The sequence below is a fragment of the Narcine bancroftii genome, chromosome 1 (assembly GCF_036971445.1).
Source record: "Narcine bancroftii isolate sNarBan1 chromosome 1, sNarBan1.hap1, whole genome shotgun sequence".
In the NCBI taxonomy this organism is placed as follows: domain Eukaryota; kingdom Metazoa; phylum Chordata; class Chondrichthyes; order Torpediniformes; family Narcinidae; genus Narcine; species Narcine bancroftii.
The window spans coordinates 317,795,942-317,816,108 of NC_091469.1; the positions used below are offsets into that span (position 1 = coordinate 317,795,942).

Genomic DNA, 20,167 nt, shown 5'->3' on the forward strand with positions numbered 1-20,167 from the left:
CAGGATGGTGTAATCTCTTAACACTCCTGCAGATCATGGAAAGGACACCAGATTTTTTTTTTTCTTTCTTGCACTGATGTCAAATCGAGAATGCATGCACTTCTACCACTTCAGAGAAACCAAAGAATCTCCTTTACCCGCAGCCAGCAAAAGAATTTAATCAGCTCAGTCTATCATTTCCATTTGTCAGTCTTGTTTTTGAGATTACATCAATGACCCCAGCATTTTCACTGTTGCAAAGCATTGTAGGACTTGCCAAAATCGTCGATGGTGGTTTCAATGTGCAAATCCCCCTTCTTTGGGATCTTTCCAGTTGCTTTTTTTGGAAGTACTCTCCAACTGTGAGAACTTTGTTGGAGGGAAAACTATCCATCAAATTGAAGGAGAACAGTAATGTAAATTAGCAGGGATATTGATGATGTGCATGTGTCAGCACCTCCTGCAGCATAACGTTGAGAGTTTATTCTAAGAGACAGACAATTTCCATTGTTTTACACAAGCCAGTGTACTAAGTACACTTTTATGATTCATGGGAAGATGTCAGTTCCCTATAATATATCTTTTTTTCTTCTTTGGCTTGGCTTCGCGGACGAAGATTTATGGAGGGGGTAAAAAGTCCACGTCAGCTGCAGGCTCGTTTGTGGCTGACCAGTCCGATGCGGGACAGGCAGACACGATTGCAGCGGTTGCAGGGGAAAATTGGTTGGTTGGGGTTGGGTGTTGGGTTTTTCCTCCTTTGCCTTTTGTCAGTGAGGTGGGCTCTGCGGTCTTCTTCAAAGGAGGCTGCTGCCCGCCAAACTGTGAGGCGCCAAGATGCACGGTTTGAGGCGTTATCAGCCCACTGGCGGTGGTCAATGTGGCAGGCACCAAGAGATTTCTTTAGGCAGTCCTTGTACCTTTTCTTTGGTGCACCTCTGTCACGGTGGCCAGTGGAGAGCTCGCCATATAATACGATCTTGGGAAGGCGATGGTCCTCCATTCTGGAGACGTGACCCATCCAGCGCAGCTGGATCTTCAGCAGCGTGGACTCGATGCTGTCGACCTCTGCCATCTCGAGTACCTCGACGTTAGGGGTGTGAGCGCTCCAATGGATGTTGAGGATGGAGCGGAGACAACGCTGGTGGAAGCGTTCTAGGAGCCGTAGGTGGTGCCGGTAGAGGACCCATGATTCGGAGCCGAACAGGAGTGTGGGTATGACAACGGCTCTGTATACGCTTATCTTTGTGAGGTTTTTCAGTTGGTTGTTTTTCCAGACTCTTTTGTGTAGTCTTCCAAAGGCGCTATTTGCCTTGGCGAGTCTGTTGTCTATCTCATTGTCGATCCTTGCATCTGATGAAATGGTGCAGCCGAGATAGGTAAACTGGTTGACCGTTTTGAGTTTTGTGTGCCCGATGGAGATGTGGGGGGGCTGGTAGTCATGGTGGGGAGCTGGCTGATGGAGGACCTCAGTTTTCTTCAGGCTGACTTCCAGGCCAAACATTTTGGCAGTTTCCGCAAAGCAGGACGTCAAGCGCTGAAGAGCTGGCTCTGAATGGGCAACTAAAGCGGCATCATCTGCAAAGAGTAGTTCACGGACAAGTTTCTCTTGTGTCTTGGTGTGAGCTTGCAAATACATATACATATACATATACATATAAACATATAAACATATAAACAAATACATATACACAAATGCAAGTAGATCTCTCTATTTGGCAGATCGCAATTTGCCTTTACTGTAGGACTTGATTTCAAAGGACTGCAGAAAGGCATTGAACCTGCCAAATTATTTAGAGGCTTGTGTGGGTTGTTACATGGACTTGCTCATTAAATGGCCATATTGATTTCAGGCAGAATAAGACTTGTGAGCTCTATTATCTCTATCACAGTTTATTGTCATCTGATGTACAAATACAAGCTGACGAAACAGTGTTCTCTGGTCCTCGGGGCAAAAACATGCAGACACCCAACCAGACATAACACATACAGGCAAATGATACTTATGCATTGTTTAATGGTAGAGTCTCTGACGGTTTGTGTGAACAGTTCATTTAGTCACTCAGTTGTCTCACTGCCCATGGGAAGAAGTTGTTTCTTATCCTTGTGGCACTAGCTCTGATACTCCTGTATCTCTTTCCCAACAGCAGTAACTGTGCGGGGTGGTGGGGGGCCTCAATGATTTTCAGACAATCCTGATACATCATTGATGGTGGGGGGGGGGCGGTGTTGTGGTGGTGGGAGACCTCCGTGATCCTCTCTGCCACTCTTATGGTCTTGTAGATTGACCTCTCAGGAAGGGCAGTCACTGTTGTGTCTTCCTGACAAGTGAGGAGATGTGCGTCGAGGATGGATCACGAGTTAAGTGATCTCTAAGGAACTTGGTGCTCTCCACTCTCTTCTATAGAGTTGTTTATGTGTAATGCGGGTGGTCGTTCCTGGTCCTCCTGAAGTCCACGATCACATCCTTCATCTTGTCCACGTTATGCCTCAAATTGTTACTCTCACGCCACATCACGAGATTTTCCACCTTTCCTCTGTTGTTGACGAGGCCGATGACTGTCATGTTAACTGCAAACCTGATGTCCCTGTTGGAGCCTGATCTGGCAATGCAGTCGTGGGTAAGTAGCGTGAACAGGAGCGGGCTGAGTGCACAGCCCTGAGGTGCCCAGTGCTCAGCGAGGTGGTGCTTGACGTTCTGCTACCGACCCAGACAGACTGCGATCTTCCCGTTAAGTCCAGAATCCAGTGAGAGAGGGGTGTGGAGTTCTCATCAGCTTCTGGAGAATTATTACATTAAATGCTGAGCACCCTGATGTAGAAGGGTAGAACACAATACTGGGGAAACTCAGAAGGTCGAACAGTGTTCTTTATATGGCAAAGATAGAGATACAGAACTGACGTTTCAGGCTTAAGCCCCTCATCGAAGTATAAGCAAAATGTATGCAGATTCCCAAACCAAATAGTTGGTTGGGGGGGGGGAAATGAGTAGCACAGACCCACAGGCAGGAGGTAATAGGTGGATAAGGGAGAAAGGAACACCAGCAAACAAGGGGCTCTGTGGGTGAAGAGGGAAGGGGGTGGAGAGCTGGAGGAAAAGAGACAGAGAGATGGGGAAGAGAAGGAGAATGGGGAGTGGGCTAGGAGAAACCGGAGAAATGCTATCTAGTTGGAGAGGGCTCAGTGATGTTCTCCAGGTAGGTCAGGACAGGGTGGAGGGAGGAGGCATCATCAGTGGAATGGTCTCTTCTATCAGCAAATTGAAATGGGTCTAGTATCTCTGGGATACACATGTTCCATCACCAGACGCTCCAAGCATTTCATCACGGTGGGGGGTACTTCATGGGGTAAATGCCAGTCTCAACGATGCATCTCATTTTCCCTCACACTCCCCCACTTATCTGTTTTTCACAACTGGGTGTTTTAGAATGTGATTGTGGATACAAGTAGAGATCGCTGGATTTAAAAGTTCTTCAATTTGGTTTTGGTATCTATTGGGTGCAACAGGAAAATCACCTGAGCACCAGCTTCAGAATTTTTTGTCACGAACGTGTCATGACATTCGTTGTTTTGCAGCAGCATTATAGAGCAAAGATTTCTATAAACACCAAATTTCAAAATAAATAAGAGTAGTGTAAGAAAAAGATAAAGTCAGGCCGTGTCTCTGATTCATTCATCATTCAGGAATCTGATGGCAGCGGGGAAGAAGCTGTCCTTGTACCGCTGAGTGCTCGTCTTTAGGCTCCTGTACCCTTTTCGCCCGATGGTAACAGAGTGAAGAGGGCACGGCCTGGGTGGTGGGGGATCTTTAAGGGTAGAGGCTGGTTTTTTAAGACACCGCCTCTTGTCGATGTCCTCAATGGGATGAAGTCTGGTACCTGGTCGCAGGCGGAGTTAATAACCCTCTGGAGTTTATTCTTGTTCTGAGAGTTACCGCCTTCATACCAGGCACTGATACAACCAGCCAGAATGCTCTCCACGGTTCACCTGTAGAAGCTTTCGAAAGTCTGTTATGACGTACCGAATCTCCTCAGGCACCTCACAAAGCTGGTGTCATAGGGGAAATGAGAGAAGAGATTGTCATTTATTGTTAACTGCTTGAGTCCTTTTATTCAAATGTTATGGAAATAATGAAACTAATGTTTCGTAAGCCCTGATAAACTACACTGTTGTCTTGCAGGAAGCTCGGCAGAAATTTCGAACCGTTTTAGTCGAAGCCACGGTTAAACTTGATGAAATGGGTAAGAAGGTCGGAAAAGCGGTGGACGATTCTAAGCCTTACTGGGAGGCTCGACGAGTGACCCGACAGGTAAAGGAATGAGTTTAGCATTCAGCTTCCAACCTGGTGAGGACGTTTCTTCAAAGATTTTGTTACACTGAAGATGATCAATAAATATGCACTAATTCAGTGATTTTTAGCCAGGTAACACAGGGTTTAAAGTAATAATCCTCTCTGAGAAGAACAGAAGAGTTTACAGAGATGATCTGTCCAACATTTATTCATGAAATTACATGATTTAAATAGATTTTATTACATTGATGGTATGTGGAAATTGTTTGCTACGTTCCATTAAGTTTGTGAAAAGGTTAATTGGCTGTGAAGCACCTCTGGTGGCCGGGGACTGGCAGAGACACTGTTCAGACCTTTCACACAGGGACCAGTCCGCTAGAAATTGCAAACTCCTGCCGAATCAGTTTGCGTTCATGCCACTTCCACCAAATGCAGCCTCAGATTCCTTAAGGTTGTTAGTTTGATCTTCTGCCTTTCAAGTTTAATTAACATGTGGTGTAAGTCTGCCTGGGCTTTCACTCCATCCCTAATTGTTACCAGCTGGACCAGACGGAGCCTTTAAATGTTTTTTCACATTTACATCCGCATTGGTGTGGTCAGTGATCTTCTGGCTCTCGTGTTCCTTCTGGTTTCTGAGAAAGGAAAAAACATGGAATTTGTTGGAAACCTAGAAAATAGGTGCAGGAGTAGGCCATTTGGCCCTTCAGGCCTACACCATCATTCATTTTGATCATGGCTGATCATCTACTTGGTACCTAGTACCTTCCTTCTCCCCACACCCCCTGTACCCCTTAGCCACAAGGGCCAAATATAACTCCCTCTCAAATAAAGAACCAGATTCACCCCTCTTTGAGAGAAAAAAAAATATTCTCATCTCAGTCCTAAATGACTTCCCCCTTATCCTTAAACTGTGACCCCTGGTTCTGGTTTTCCCCAACTTCAGGAACAACCTTCCTGTGTTTAGCCTGTCCAATCCCTTAAGAATTTTATGTTTCTAAAAATCCCCCCTCAATCTTCTAAATTCCAGCAAATATAAGCCTAGTCGATCCAGTTCGGTGGTCAGAAGGCCCTGCATTTCCCTTTCAAAGGCTATTTAGCTGCTCAAAATGTGATGTTACTTTAGAGTGGAAGGATATCCATGGATCATGCCATTATCAGAAAAGGCCCTATAGGATTCCAGTCTTTCCAGGACTGAATTGTTAAGGGTCAAGTGAAGGCCATTCACCCCACCTTCTCTCTGACGACTCTTTTTAATTTTATGGTCTAATCCCTGTTTTCAAAATCAAATGGTGTTAATGACTAGAAATTTACCTGCAGGTCTTTTGATCTACAAATGTCCATCACATTGAACCTACGCTTGCAGATAAAGCAAACTTGATATCAAAAGATTAATTTTAATCCTTTTTCTGGGCGAGAAATGTAAAATGTTGACAAGATGAAACAGATGTTAGAATCCTGTTCTAACTGCTACCTAGTTGATATCAATTTCTAATTAAGACCATGACCCACTTTCCAGTTCTTATTCTAATGTAAGGATTATAAAATATTTGTGCTGATTTCTCATTTAACACTTCATTTTGTCTTACTGTGAAGGTAAGTAGCATCTTCATTTAAAATGCAACAGCGACTTTAGATGGTGGGAATTGGCGCTACAGCCGTTTGTTGGGAGAACTTCATGAATTAAATCGGCTTGTGGATTTAGAAATATTCTTAGCGAGTGGAGACTTTATTTGGAGCATCAGTTTTCTATCGATTCCAATTTCTCTTGAGAATAAATATATCTGAGATTATTTTAGGGCTGGTGTTAATTTCAGGATTTGATATTATGGAAGCATGAATGAACAAAGAGCTAACTCTATGGAGGCTTGAGCAGGGGTCAGCATCACTGGGCATTACCCCCCAACAAGGTGCTGTGCCATCAGACCCCCTCTCCCCCCAAATGAGCGAGTTTACACATTGCCCACCCTGGTTACACTAACATTCGTTCTGGCGCTGCCCGCCCCCCACCCTCAGCCCGAGAGTGAATTAGTAAAAATGGAAGTGGGCATTGGATTATAAACTTTTTAAAGTTTCAATGTTTTACCTAACTCTAACCAACCTACTTCCCCGTGTTCCTCTCCTGACCTTCAGGAGTTAGTATTTCAATGTCGAGAAGCCAGTGAAACAGTAATAGTTGAAAGTCATAGAGTTGAGTCAACGGGTCAAAAGAATGAAATGTTCAAAGGAAATGAAATGTTTACATGGCGTAAATGTGGGAGAATGAAATTAAATCAACAAAAAATGAAATGCTTTGACACCGATAACTTGCGTACAACAACAAAAAGGAAGACAAACAGAAAAAAAGAGAGCAATTCCAAAAAAAGATTAAATTTAGGCCTTGTGATGATGCTGCAGACTCTCTCTCGACTAAACCCCACTTCAGCCCTTGTCCCACTGACCCTGTGGAAGTGTGTGCTTTCTGTTCGATGTGATTTTTCAATGTAAAGACCACCCAGTTATATATCAATGGGTGGGGGGGGGGTGGGGGGGTGGGGGGGGGGGGAGATTGTACCCTCATCTAATCACAAAAGATCCCATTTGGAGACCTACAGTTGCATTTACTTCATTTTTGAAAGTTTTATTTTTCAATTTTTCCTAAAACAGTATCAGATTTGGGGGAAAAAAAAACAATCCTTTTTCAAGAATTTACACTTTCTTTCTGTAGAATTCACTTCTCCGATACAAATGCTATGTCAGCTGACTTACAATTTCCTTCCCCTCCCCCCCAAAACTTTCAAAATTAAACAACTAAAGCAATAAAAGTGACAATAAATGGTGAAGAGAAAGATTCAGCGTCCCGCCAGTCTTTCTCATTGACTTCCACTCTTGGAGGGCCCTCACTGCTGATGCCTTTATGTATTTTGTTAGCCGCTGTTATTGCTGTGCACCAAAGTGCTCTAGATAAGTTTGCTGTAGTTCTATCTTAAATTATACGTTATTTTCTCCATAGGCACACAGTTTGGATCTCCTGGGGCCTTTGAGTAATGAGACGGGGGTGGCAGGATGTAGGGTAATTGGGTGGTATGGACTTGTGGGCTGAAATGGCTTGTTACTGTGCTGAATGTCTAAATTTAAAAAGAATTCTAATTGCTGGTTTGGAGTGCCGTGTGCTGTAGTTTGTTGCTGGAAGACACTGATCTATTTAGACTACAGCCCGCCATTGTTCCATTCCAAAGTCCATTGCTTGTGCTGTGCGCAGAATCTGCTCACCCAACAATGTGAATCACTTGTGGGTTGGTTCTGAGAACCCTAACCCTGAGTGAAACAATGACTTTAATTTTTCCAAGCCACTGATTTTTTTTAACCCCCCACCCCACCCCACCACCTCTGTGTGTGGGGATCAAGGAGCAGCCAAGCTGCTGGTGCTAATATTCCTCAGGTTCGCAATCAGAACATATTCCTCTGTTGTGTGGGAGGGACAACAACAGCTGTGCTACGGAGCTAAATTGTGCTGGCTGTGGCCAAATATGGGGCTGGAGATGTTGTAGTTCTTCGCTGTTGGATACCTCCATGGAGTTCAGTGCTGGGCTCATTATTTCAAAGTGCATTGTGGTCTTGCCTACTGGGGAGAGAAGTTGTTTGTCCTTGACTTGGCTTTAAATTATTTTTAGTAAATTTAATAGTTATAAATTGGTGTGTTTTTACTTTTATAATGTTAACTGTTTTGAATGTGTCTGAATGTTGGAAATATTTAAAACAGTTCAAGATGAGAATTATTTTTGCTGCTGGCAAGAAATGAGTCCCCAGTTTTGCCTTTGATCAGGGAGGGGGGTGGGGTAGGGAGGCCATTTCCAATTTACCAAAATGGAGGGCATGCAAGTTCAGCATCAGAAACTCTCTTGGTGGGTGGGGGTGGGGGTGGGGGGGGGGAGAGGCTTACCTGCCATGAACCTTTGTGCAGCTCCCCCTCCTTGCGCGAGTGCCAGCCAGCACTTTATGCGGTGCCATCACACTTCTCGCCTCACCGCGCGAGAACAAACATGGCCGCATACACCGCATTTAATGGGGTAAGTGCCTTTCCTGCTGCTTGATTTATCTTCCATTTGGGGGCATAGGCCTACACCTCCAAATGGAGGAGAAATTAACATCTGGCTCGAGGTGGTGCCGAACGGAGGACAGAGGGATCAAAAGCCGGACTGTCTGGCCTAAACTGGACGCTTGGCCACCCTAGGGGAGGACCTTTGCACTGTGGCATAGTTACCAACCAGACCTTGATGGTTTGAAGAGTCAGTGGGCTGCACCTGTCCCTATGGAAATGAGGGGGGTGTGTGCAATTAGATCCAAATTGTGAGCCTGAATCTGCTCTGCTGCATCATTCAATATGAATGCGATGTCAGCAGATGTTTGGTGACATCTTGGAGAACCTGAGATCCTGCACACGACGCTTGTGATGCGGACTGATGATTAGGAGTTGGTGATCCTTCTGGGCATGGAGGTAGAGGGACTCACCTCGGATTAGATGAACAAAATGGATGTGTCCCATGTGGTCGTGAGTTGATTATAAAATATAAGTGATACAAAAGAACCCAAGTTTCTGTACTGCAATAGAAGAAACCTCAAATGATACCAAGAGTGGGTTTCAGCAGGAGATATGGAAAGTATGAAGTCGCCCGACACTGTGAATTGGACTTGGAATGTTGACCACGAGTGGCAGTTGTTCAAACAATGATTCATGCAGTATCTGCAAGCCATTGGACTCTATAGAAAACTGGATGCACAGAAGATTGCACTGCTACTTTCCATGGCAGGATCTTGAGCACTAGGTGTTTTCAACATGTTTATTTTTGGCTGAGGCAGAATACCGGGACAAGGTCGATGAGGTTATCTAGGTTTGATGAACACTGCTCACCAAAAGTAAAATGAAATGTTCAAGATGTACGTGTTTTGCTCATTTTCGTAGCTGCAGGCAGAGAGCTTCGATACTTTTTTAACAGACTTGAAATTGAAAGCAGGAACATGCAATTTTGGATCGCTGTAAGATTCTGTGATCAAATTGTGTTCAGAATTATTGACAAGAAAGTGAGAGAGAGGTTGCCATGAGAGATGGAGCTTACCTTAACTGGAGCTGTGAAGATGTGCCACTTCAGCATGTGGAAAAAGTTCAGTGACAGTCCAAGCACAGGTGAAAATGAAGGCACAGCCATAGCCACAGTGATGGATGCATACATAAACAGAGAACAAGACATAGGAAACAACAAAAAGGTGGAGAGACATTCAATTGTAAATTATGTGGCACTCAGCATGCACTAAAACAATGCCCAGCCTATGGAAAAGTCTGTAATAAGTGCAAAGGACAGAATCACTATGCAAAGTAATGTTTTTCCAAAGGGAAACAAAACAGAAGGGAAAGTGTGCACACTATAGAAGAAACTGGCCTCAGTGATACATTCTTTGTGGGCACTGTAGTGCAGGAAGGTTTCAAGCCATCAGACATTGAACAGCCAAGTGTGAACAGAGTTGAGCAGGACAAGTGCATACAAATGGAGTAGATATTCCTTTCAAGCTGGACACAGGGGCAAAGGCCAATTTGATCTGTGAGTGCAACATCAGGACAATGAAGATTAAGCCACACATCCATCCAAATTCTGTTCAGCTCAAGACTTAAAATGGACAGCACCTTGACACGAAAGGTACATGTGGACTCTAGGAGAAAATTAAAGGTAAAGAGTACCACCTCATGTTTGTAGTAGTCCCAGATGGACATAACTCACTTGCTTGGTGACAAAGCAGGTGAAAACTTAGGCCTAGTCAAGAGGGTGTATTGCATTAACATCACCAATGCACAGAACAGCAAAGAGGAAATACTGGATCAATTTCCAGACATCTTCAAGGGGTTTGGAAGTCTACCATTCACCTGTAAGATACAGTTAAAGGAGGACACACAGCCAGTAGGGCATGGCCCAAGTTGGGTTCCAGCACCACTGAAAGACAAGCTCAGTCAGGACCTCGACCAAATGAAGGGTCATAAAGAAAGTGGATGAGGCAGCAGAATGGGGGAATTCAATAGTGTGTGTCAAAAAGAAGAGTGGTGACCCACATGTGTGGGCATGGACCCAAAAGACTTGAACTCCAATATAAAGAGGGAACATTATCAGATTCCAACCAGGGCTGAAATTACAAGCGAGATGGCTGGTGCAAAGTTTTTCACCAAATTGGATGCATCCCAGGACTTCAGGCAAATAAAACTGCATGAAAATAGCACAACTTACTATACATTTAATAAACTGTTTGGTTGATGCTCCTGAAGTGTTCCATGGGACAATGGAGTACCTTCGATGATGTCCGTGTATATATGGATGACATGATCCTATGGGAATCCACACAAAAGCAACAGAACTAAAGGTTCATCAAAGTGCTACAACATATCCAGAGTTTGGATTAAAGTTAAACAGGGAAAATGTCAGTTTGGAGTGAAGGAAATCACCTTTTTTTTTTGGAGATAAACTGCCAGAGGCAGGTTTAGAGTCAGACAAGAGCAAGGTGAAAGCAATTCTAGAGATGCCCAGACCCACTGACATAAAAGCCATATTGAAAGTACTGGGAATTATCAATTTCATTGGTAAATTCATAGCAAACCTGTCTTTCAAAACAAAGCACCTAAGGAAGTTGTTGCAGAACAAATGTGAATTCAAGTGGACAGACAACCACGAGGAAGAATAGGGACGACTGAAGACCATTCAACCCACAGAACCAGTACTTTTGACGTTCTTTGAAGCTTCCAGAAGTACGAAAATACTCACAGATGCTTCCAAAGATGTAATAGGTGCCATACTACAGGCTGTGGGAGAAGGTTAGAGGCCAGTAGGAGACGCATCAAGGACGATGACAACATCTGAATATCAATATGCACAGAATGAGAAAGAGTGTCTGGGTCTGGTCTATGGACTCTAGAAATTCCACAGTTCTACCAACATTCATGAAAGAGACAGGCCACAAGCTGTTAATAGCCACAATCAGGAAAATCCTCAGTGCGATGCCGCCACAAATCCAAAGACTGATGATAAAGCTACAAGGTTATGACTTTGAATTGGTCTGAATGCCAGGGAAACCATTGTACTGGTTGATGTGCTGTCCAGGGCAATGAAGCACACAATGTGAGTTCCATAGAGACACTGAATCTCTTTCCATATCTAATGTGAAATCAAAGCAGATCACAGCTGAACAGAAAAGGAGACAGTTCTACAGAAGGTCAGCAAGAATCTGAATGAAGGATGGGCTAAGGGTGAACTTCAGCCATTCTACAACATCAGAGCTGAGCTGAGTGTTATCAATGGGCTTCTACTCAGACAGAAGAATGATCATTCCTCAATCACTGCCACAAGAGATACTGAAAAAGGGTGGACGAGGGGCACCTTGGAATGGAAAAGTGTGAAGCTGCCTAATGCTGTGAATTGGACCCAGACTGTCATGTTGATAAGAAAATATAAGTAATACAAAAGAATCTTAAGTTTTATCACACTAGAAGAAAAATCACAGAGGACCATTTGGGAAGAGAGTGGAGCATTTTCTCACTATACTGCAGAATCTTACTGAACATCGGGCAGCGCGGTTAGCGCAACACTGTAACATTGACAGTGACTGGGGTTCAAAGCCAAAGCTGTTTGTACATTCTCCTTGTGTCTGCATGGGTTTCTTCCTTTCAACCCTTTTCGACCTTTCAAAACTTATGGGGGAATGTAGGTTAACTGAGCAGCACGAGCTCATGGGCCGGAAGGTCCTGTTCCTGTGCTGTACATCTAATTTTAAAGTAAGCATTCGATGAAACTCTGAAACTTGATTAGCAATCGTTTATGCTGGTCTATTGGGTGTTTTAAACCAACTTTATTTTTAAGTTGCACAGTATTTTTAACAAATGCACACCAGATTCTGATTCCTTGGTCACTTTATGGCATTAAAGTCACAAAGTACTTGCATGAATAGTGTGCGAATTATGCTCAAAATGAATTTGATCTTGCAAAATGGCAAGTGAGATGGTTGGTGCATTGATTTTGCTTTTCCAAAGTTTCCTGCAATTCAAGGAAAGTTCCATTAAATGAATACATAACAAATGTCGGTCCTTTATTCAAAGAGCAAGGGAGGCTTTAAACTCCAGGCCACTTAGCTTGTCAGAGGAAAGAATCTTGTAAATTATTATGAACTATGTGAAAGGAAATCAGGCAAAGTTTGCAAGATTTTGTGAAAAGAAATTCATGTTCTATTTATTTGTTGGCTATTTTTGGGGAAGTAAAATGCTGCTGAGAATGGGGAACTCGTGAATGTTTAATACTTAGATTTCCGGAGGGCATTTGGTAAGGGGTTATTGCACAAAATTAAAGCTTGTGCTGCAGGCTAAAGATGGCAGTGAATGGGAAAGCAAGAGTAGGCATCAAAAGGTTTTTTTTTCTTATTGGCAATTTTCAAGTCGTCACCTCTATCATTTATCCCATGCTTGCACAGTTAAGACGAGATAGTATTTCTCCAGGACAACAGAGCATATTTACATAAATAGAAGTTAAAATGTTAAGATGTACAGCTATCCACACCTTTTCTGGGAATTCAGGAGCCTAATGGCTTGGAGGAAGAACCTGTCGCCCAATGTGGACAAAAGCTTCCAAACCGGGCAGTGATGCAGTTGCTCTCGATACATTCCCTGTAGAATATGGTGAGGATGGAGGGTGGGAGATGGACTTTCCTCAGCCTTCGCAGGATGTAGAGGGGCAGCTGGGCTTTCTTGGCTACGGAGCTGCTGTTAAGGGAGCGGGTGAGATTCTCCACCAAGAGTTTCCAAGTAACTTGATACTCTTGATGACCTCAATGCTGGAACCATCAATGGTCAGCGGAACATTGTCCCCCCGGGCCCTCCTGAAGTTGACAACCATCTCTTTTGTTTTATTAACATTAACATCCGTTAGCAACTGTTGCTCATCTCATTCTTACTAACCATGTCCAGCATGGTCATGTCATCAGCGACTTGATGATGTAGTTCGAGCCATTTTTAGCTGCACAGTCAGGGGTCAGCAGAGTGAACAGTAGTGGATTAAGCTCGCAGTCCTGGGGTGGGGGTGGGCCATTCTCAGTGTGATGGTCTTGGAAGTGCCGTTACTGATCCAGACTGCCTAAGGCCTACCCTGACAGGAAGTCAAGAATTTTTAATGTGACATGCCACGGGGATCAGGCTGTGTTTATATAAATGGCTCAGATGATGAGACCAAAAGCATGGCTGTAAATTTGCAACGATAGGTTGGGGAAACAAATTATGCAGAAAATGTTGGGTGGCTGTATGAGTGTGCAACCAAATGACAAATGCAGTACAATATAATATGTTTCTGGCAATAAAAATAAAGAAGCATATTATCTAATTGTAATTTGCAGAGCCCCGAGGCACATTGGAATCTGGGTGTCTAAGCGCAGAGCTCACAGAAGTCTACTGGGCAGGAAGAGCATGTAATCAGGAAAACTAAGAGGTTATTGTGAATTGGGGAATTAAATGCAAAAGGATAGTTTATTTTTTATATCATGAGCGCTGTATAATATTGGTCATCTTAATGAAGAAAGAATGTTAATGCATTGAAAGCAATTAAAAGAGGGACTAGCACCTGGAAAGGGCAAGTTGTCTTGTGAGGAAAGGTTCGAAGGGCTGGGTTGTATTCACTGTAATTTAAAGTGAGCAGTGGTTCTCCACCTTTTTCTTTCCACTCACATCCCACTTTAAGTAATCCCTCTGCTATCGGTGCTCTGTGATTAGTAAGGTATTACTTAAGGTGGGATATGGGTGGTAAGGTAAGGTGGAGAATCACTGCTCTAGACCCAATTGTTACTGAAATATTTTGCTTGAGAAGCATTGTCAATGGCCCATTTCCTTTGGAGATCTGAAACCGTTCACATAACGAGTCAATGAGGGACAATTAAAACAGTGGGTTTCAAACTTTTTCTTCCCACCCACATCCCACCTTAAGCAATCCCTTACTAATCACAGAGCACCGATGGCCTAGGGATTACTTAAAGTGGGATGTGAGTGGAAAGAAAAAGGTGGAGAACCACTGTGTTAGACCATGAGTTGTGAGAGGCTGGATTTTGGAGAGGATGGTTCATCTTGTGGGGTCATCTAGAATTAGGGAGAACTAAAAATAAAAGATCTTTCCTCCCTCTCAGAAAGCTGTTGGTGAGGTGTTGCACAGGACGTTGTTGAACAGGACGGGAGCCCATGGTTTAATGGGAAAGATCCCAGCATGGATAGAGGATTGGCTGACTGGCAGAAGACAACATCTTGGAATAAAGGGAGGCCTTATCAGACTGGCTGCCAGTGACCAGTGGTGTTCTGCCTGGATCGGTATTTGGCCTGTTACTTTTCATGCTGCATGTAAATAATTCAGATGACACAATAGATGGTTTTGTGGCCATGGTTGTGGATGATGTATGGAGGTGGGGGGGAGGTGGTGGTATAGTGTTGAGGATGCAGGAAGTCTGCAGAGGGACTTGGACAGGTTGGTAGAATGGGCCAAGAAGTGACAGGTGGGATCCAGCGAAGGGAAGCGTATGGTCATGCCCCCTGGTAGAAGAAATAAAGAAGGTGATTTTGAAGTGGGAAGAGAATTCAGAAAGCGGAGGTCTAAAATGACTGGGAGTCTTGGGAGTAAATCCCGAAAATCTGCAGACTCAGTGGTAGGAGTTAAAACCAGGGTCAGTACAAGAAACAATGTTGGAGGGGGGCATCAGCAAATTAAAGGGGGGGCTTGTTCAGTCATGGAGGGGGTGCTAGCTGGGACCTACCTGTTGATGGTAAGGGGGTGGGAAGTGCTAGCCGGGACCTACTTGTTGATGGTAAGGTGGGGTGCTAGTTGGAACCTACCTATCAATGGAGGCAGTACTATTGGATGGTGTTGTCAACACCATCTGCCCCTCTGACGTGGGGCACGAGGGCGCTCCTGTTGATTGCATCAAGTCCCTAGACGCTGCTGACGCTTGATGCATGCCAATGACATGGCTGGGTGGAGAGTCACTAGCATGCGTCAAGCCAGATGCTACTAACGCGGTAGGGGATGGATCTGATGGGAGTGATGGCTGCGACCGAATGGGTGGGCACTGCACCTTGTTTGCGGATGACCCCTTGGTGCTGACCCTGGTAAAAACACAAAGCTGGAGAAACTCAACAGGTTGATCGGCGTCCATTATGTAGCAAAGATAAAGGTGTGTCACCAACATTTCAGGCTTGTGTTTCTACTTGGGAATCTTACTGCCGGGTTCCCTCAAGGTTAAGGAGGGGAAATGTAATGTCAGCATTGATTTTGAGAGAGCTAGATTATAAGAGAAATGATGTAATGCTGAGGTGTTGGTCAGACCACAGTTGGAGTATTTTGAGTAGTTTTGGGCCCCATATTCAAAGAAGGATGGGCTGCCATTGGAGAGGGTTCTGAGGTTTACAAGAATAATCCCTGGGATGAGAGTGTCAATGTTTGAGAACTCCACCACTGTAAACGCTGGAGTTAAAAGATGAGTGGAGCGATCTCCTCAAAACCTACCGAATATTGGAAGGGCTGGGTAGAGTGAACGTGGAGAAGAGGTTTCCAGGGTGGGAGAGTCCAGGACCAGAGGACAGGGCCTCCGAATAAAAGGATGTCCCTTTAGAACAGGGATGAGAAGTTTCTTCAGCCAGGATGTGATGAATGTGAGGAATTTGCTGCTACGGATCAAGTCATTGGGTATATTTAATGGAGCATGGGGGGTGGGGGCTTGTCGGGGGTGTCCGCTTTGGCCCTGAGGAGTTACAGCTTTTGCCCAGGGTTTCCTTGTGCAGCAAGAAATGAATTCTCATCAATTGTGCCTCATTAAGCCTTCTGACAAAACGCTCCTGATTTTGCATGTTCTTGCATCTGATTTTGCTGTGGACTTTACTTCCCCCCCCCTTCCCCTCCCCCAACCCCAGGCTCAGCTGGAGGCACAGAAAGCTACTCAGGATTTTCAAAGGGCCACTGAAGTGCTGCGGGCGGCCAAGGAGACTATTGCCCTGGCTGAGCAGAGGCTGCTGGAGGACGAGGAGCGCCAGTTTGATTCAGCGTGGCAGGAGATGCTCAACCACGCGACCCAACGGGTAGGTTGAACCTTCCTTCCCCAGGCCCTATATCGTGATGGGAGCAGAGGAAACATGCACCTCAGTAACGCCCCTGCTGCCCATGAGGCCAAACACTCCAATTAATGCAGAAGCCCAGGGTAGGAGGAAACCGGAGTACCCAGATGAAACCCACATGGACACCGGGAGAACTCCTCGCAGACAGTGGTGAACTCAAGTCGCGGGGCTAAAATCTTTATTTTCCATATCCGGAACACCATGTCAGCCCACCTGATGATCCCCCACCACTAGTTACGGGCAGATCCTGCAGAGTAATGAGAGTTGGTGTCCTATACCTGACTAAAATGTATAGATGCACTGAAATTCTTACCTGCTGCAGCCAAACAGGTCCTGAAGGTACACCAACTAAAACAGTGCACATTAAATTACAACCATCTGCCAAGACAGAAAAAGAGGGAGTAAGTATGAAAGGACTGATTTAAATATTCATAGTTGCACCCAGTGCAAGAAAAAAATACATTTCAATTGTGCAAATGGATCTCTTGGTGATGCCAAGTACTTCGTGGTTCGAGTAGTGCTGGGAGGTTTAGGGCCCATTGGGGAGGACCAAGCTGTTCATGAACCAACAGGTGTTGGACTTCAGGCCTCTCTCTCTACCTGCTGCCTGAAGACAATACCGAGAATAGGTTGTGACCAGGGTGATGGAGGTCCTTAAAGTAAAGCGTCTTGTCATCTAATTGTACAAGTACAACCTGATGAAACAGCGTTCTCTGGTCCTTGGCGCAAAACTCGCCGACACGCGACCAGCTGTTACACGCGACCAGACAAACAATACATATTCATATTATAAATAGATTAATATTGTTTTGTACATGAGAGTCTCGGATGGTTAGTGTGAGCAGTTCCTTTGGTCGTTCGGCATTCTCGCTGGCTGTGGGAAGAAGCTTGGTGGTGCTGGCTCTGATCCTCCTGTATCTCTTCCTCCCTGAAGGGAGCAGCTGAAAGATGCTGTGTACGGGGCGGGAGGGGTCGTCGATGATTTAGCGCTCCCCCTTCAGACAATGATCCCAGAAGATGACATTGATGGTGGGGTGGAGTGAGACCCCAGTGAGTCTTTCTGCCACACTCACGGTCCAGTGGATTTGGAGCTGGCTGCCTTCTTGTAGGCAGTTTCTGGCGGGGATGGGGAGGGGGTTGCCCATGACGGACCTGGTAAGGATTTCTACTTTCCATAGCCTTCTGCATTCCCGAGTATTCAAGTTGCCAAATCAGGCCGTGGTGCAACTTGATAGAGCGTACAATGTATTTTGAAAATGATGGTGAAATGGTCCTTGAGACTGTCACCAGCAATGTGAGATGTTATGTCTCCTCAGTAAGTGCACTTGTCAGGATTGTGCCAAAATATCATCTTGTTAATATCAAGATAATGAAGCAAGAGCCAGACTACTCGATGTTTGGCCCAGAGCCCCAAACTGCTGATGGAAACTATTTATCATAGAGTCTTCAGGTGCAGAAGGAGGCCGCCCACTTCAGTTCATCCCCTCTGTTGGTGCAGAAGGAGGCCGCTCACTTCAGTTCATCCCCTCTGCTGGTGCAGAAGAAGGCTGCCCACTTCAGTTCATCCCTTCTGCTGGTACAGAAGGAGGCCGCCCACTTCAGTTCATCCCCTCTGCTGGTGCAGAAGGAGGCCGCCCACTTCAGTTCATCCCCTCTGCTGGTGCAGAAGGAGGCCATCCACTTCAGTTCATCCCTGCCAGCTTTCTTCAGGATTTGACCCACTCTTGTTCTCTCACTTAACTTTCAGGAAAATAATTCCTCCCACTCGCTTTAATAACGCAGAAAGACCCCTCTCTGCTTGATCATTTCTTGGTCTGCTTTAACCGATGCCCTTGGTTAATGACTCTGTTACCTGTGGTATTAACTAATCAAATTAATTGTGATGCCGATTAAATTTCTTAGAACTTTCACAGATTCTAGAACAATCCTCCCTGTAGTCTATGACATTTCTTTTATTGTAACAAAACAAACTTGGGTTCTTTTAAAACAGCTATACTTTATTAGCTAAAGTACTCACTCAGAACCATGTGGAGGCATCCATGTTGAATCCAACCAAAGCTACAACAAACTAATTTATGACACCCTCTTGTGGTCAGGAGGATCACTAGCACTCTATCATTACTTTCCCTTTCCTTGAGATGTCTAATCTAATAACATGACACATTAATACAGTATTCATTTCAATTTAAAGTTCAAAACAAATTTAAACACATCAGCAACACAAAGTTTTGACTGTGCAGTTCTTTTTCTTTGAGATTCAGTCTATCAGGTGCTTTGATAACATGTGGATCTTCTTAACACGGGCTGGTGTCGGCTCTGCTGGTCCACTACTATTTAGCATGGGTGGTGTTTCCTCTGGATCTTCTGCATTTGTCTGTTCCTGCAGTGTCTCTTGCATTTTCAGCAGGCTCTTTCAATTCCTCCTCAGTATTTGACCATCCTCTGTTCTGACAGTGTGGGATCTTGGATTTACTTCCTCCAGAACAGTAGCGTTTTGGCCCCAAGTGCTGGAATCTGAGTCTCACTGGGTCATGTTGTGCCAGTGGCCCTAAATTTCTTGCTGACTTGTCATTGTTTGCTTTTTGTCTTGTTACGAGCTCATGTTTCATGTAGTGTGGTTATCACTTTAAGGGCTAGTGCAGGCTGCAACTATTCATAGTTTTGGAGAGACTAATACAGGCTCTATCCAAATTCACTACTTTGGAGAGGAGAAGGAACTTTTGGTGCTTTCTTCAGGGACAAAGGTGGTGAGAGAGTCATGTGGGTGGAACAGTGGCCATCTGATTGAACACTGAGCAGGAATGACTCTGTGTAATAATGGACAACTTGGCAGCCAGAGGAATTAATAAACCTCACCATGACCAAAGGAAAGGTCACTTTGATTGACCAGTGCCTGCGTTTTGGAAGCATCATGGAAGTCGTTTGTTTCATTTCACCTATGCAAGGAAAAGGGGAGTTGTGACAACCATTTGTATGATAGGATATTTTTCTGGAAGAAACTTGACAAGGATTTGTGAGTTTTCGACAGTCTGGTCTCTCAAGTCTCTCCAACTTCCTTTGTGATTACTTCTGTGTATCAGTTTAAAGTCTAGGGTTCGAAAATGGATTTCTAAAACTGGAATCACTTTCCAGAATTGTGCCTAAGCTATAATGGTTTGGGTATTGCAACCACACGCATTCGCTCTCTCATATTTACTCTCACACACACGTACATTCACACATAGTTGGGTTTGATTTGACTAATGTTATATTATTAGTGGTTATTAATAAATATAGTGTTTTAAAAGGAAAAAATAATGCTACCTTGATGAATTTCCATCGCTGCTGATCTGTGATGTAACAGTCTCCATTACAGATACTCTTGTTTCCGTTCTTGAGGAATTGAAAGAGCCTGCTGAGTAGGGAAATGTGATGCATAGTTAATGTCTCATCAGGAGCGCAGCAGATGACAACATGTTCAAGTAGTGAAGCTCTAACTTAACAGAGCTAGATACGGATCTGAGCCACTGTCTCGTGCTTTCTACAGCAGCTGTTTAACTCTGTGATCTCCTTTCTCTGCTTTACCGTTTGACTGTGAATACAGAGGAATCAAAGTCACATCAAAAATCATACTCTTCTGCAAAGTTCTGGAATTCTCTACAGCTGTAGCATGGTCCATTCCCATTGTAAACAATCTGAAGAATTCCATGTCTTGCAAAGATCGATTTCATATATTGGATCACACAAGCAGCAGACATGTTGGGAAGCAGTGCAATCTC

The 20,167-nt window shown here is 44.4% G+C and overlaps 1 protein-coding gene across 1 annotated transcript in view; it reads left to right on the forward strand.

The window, feature by feature from the left end:
• Positions 1-20,167, forward strand: part of LOC138747458 (SH3 domain-binding protein 5-like) — a 93,088-nt gene that overhangs the window by 46,707 nt on the left and 26,214 nt on the right. The window contains exons 3-4 of the mRNA XM_069906701.1: positions 4,157-4,285; positions 16,209-16,373. Of these exons, the coding sequence (XP_069762802.1) occupies positions 4,157-4,285; positions 16,209-16,373 (294 nt within the window). The remainder of the gene's footprint in view (positions 1-4,156; positions 4,286-16,208; positions 16,374-20,167) is intronic.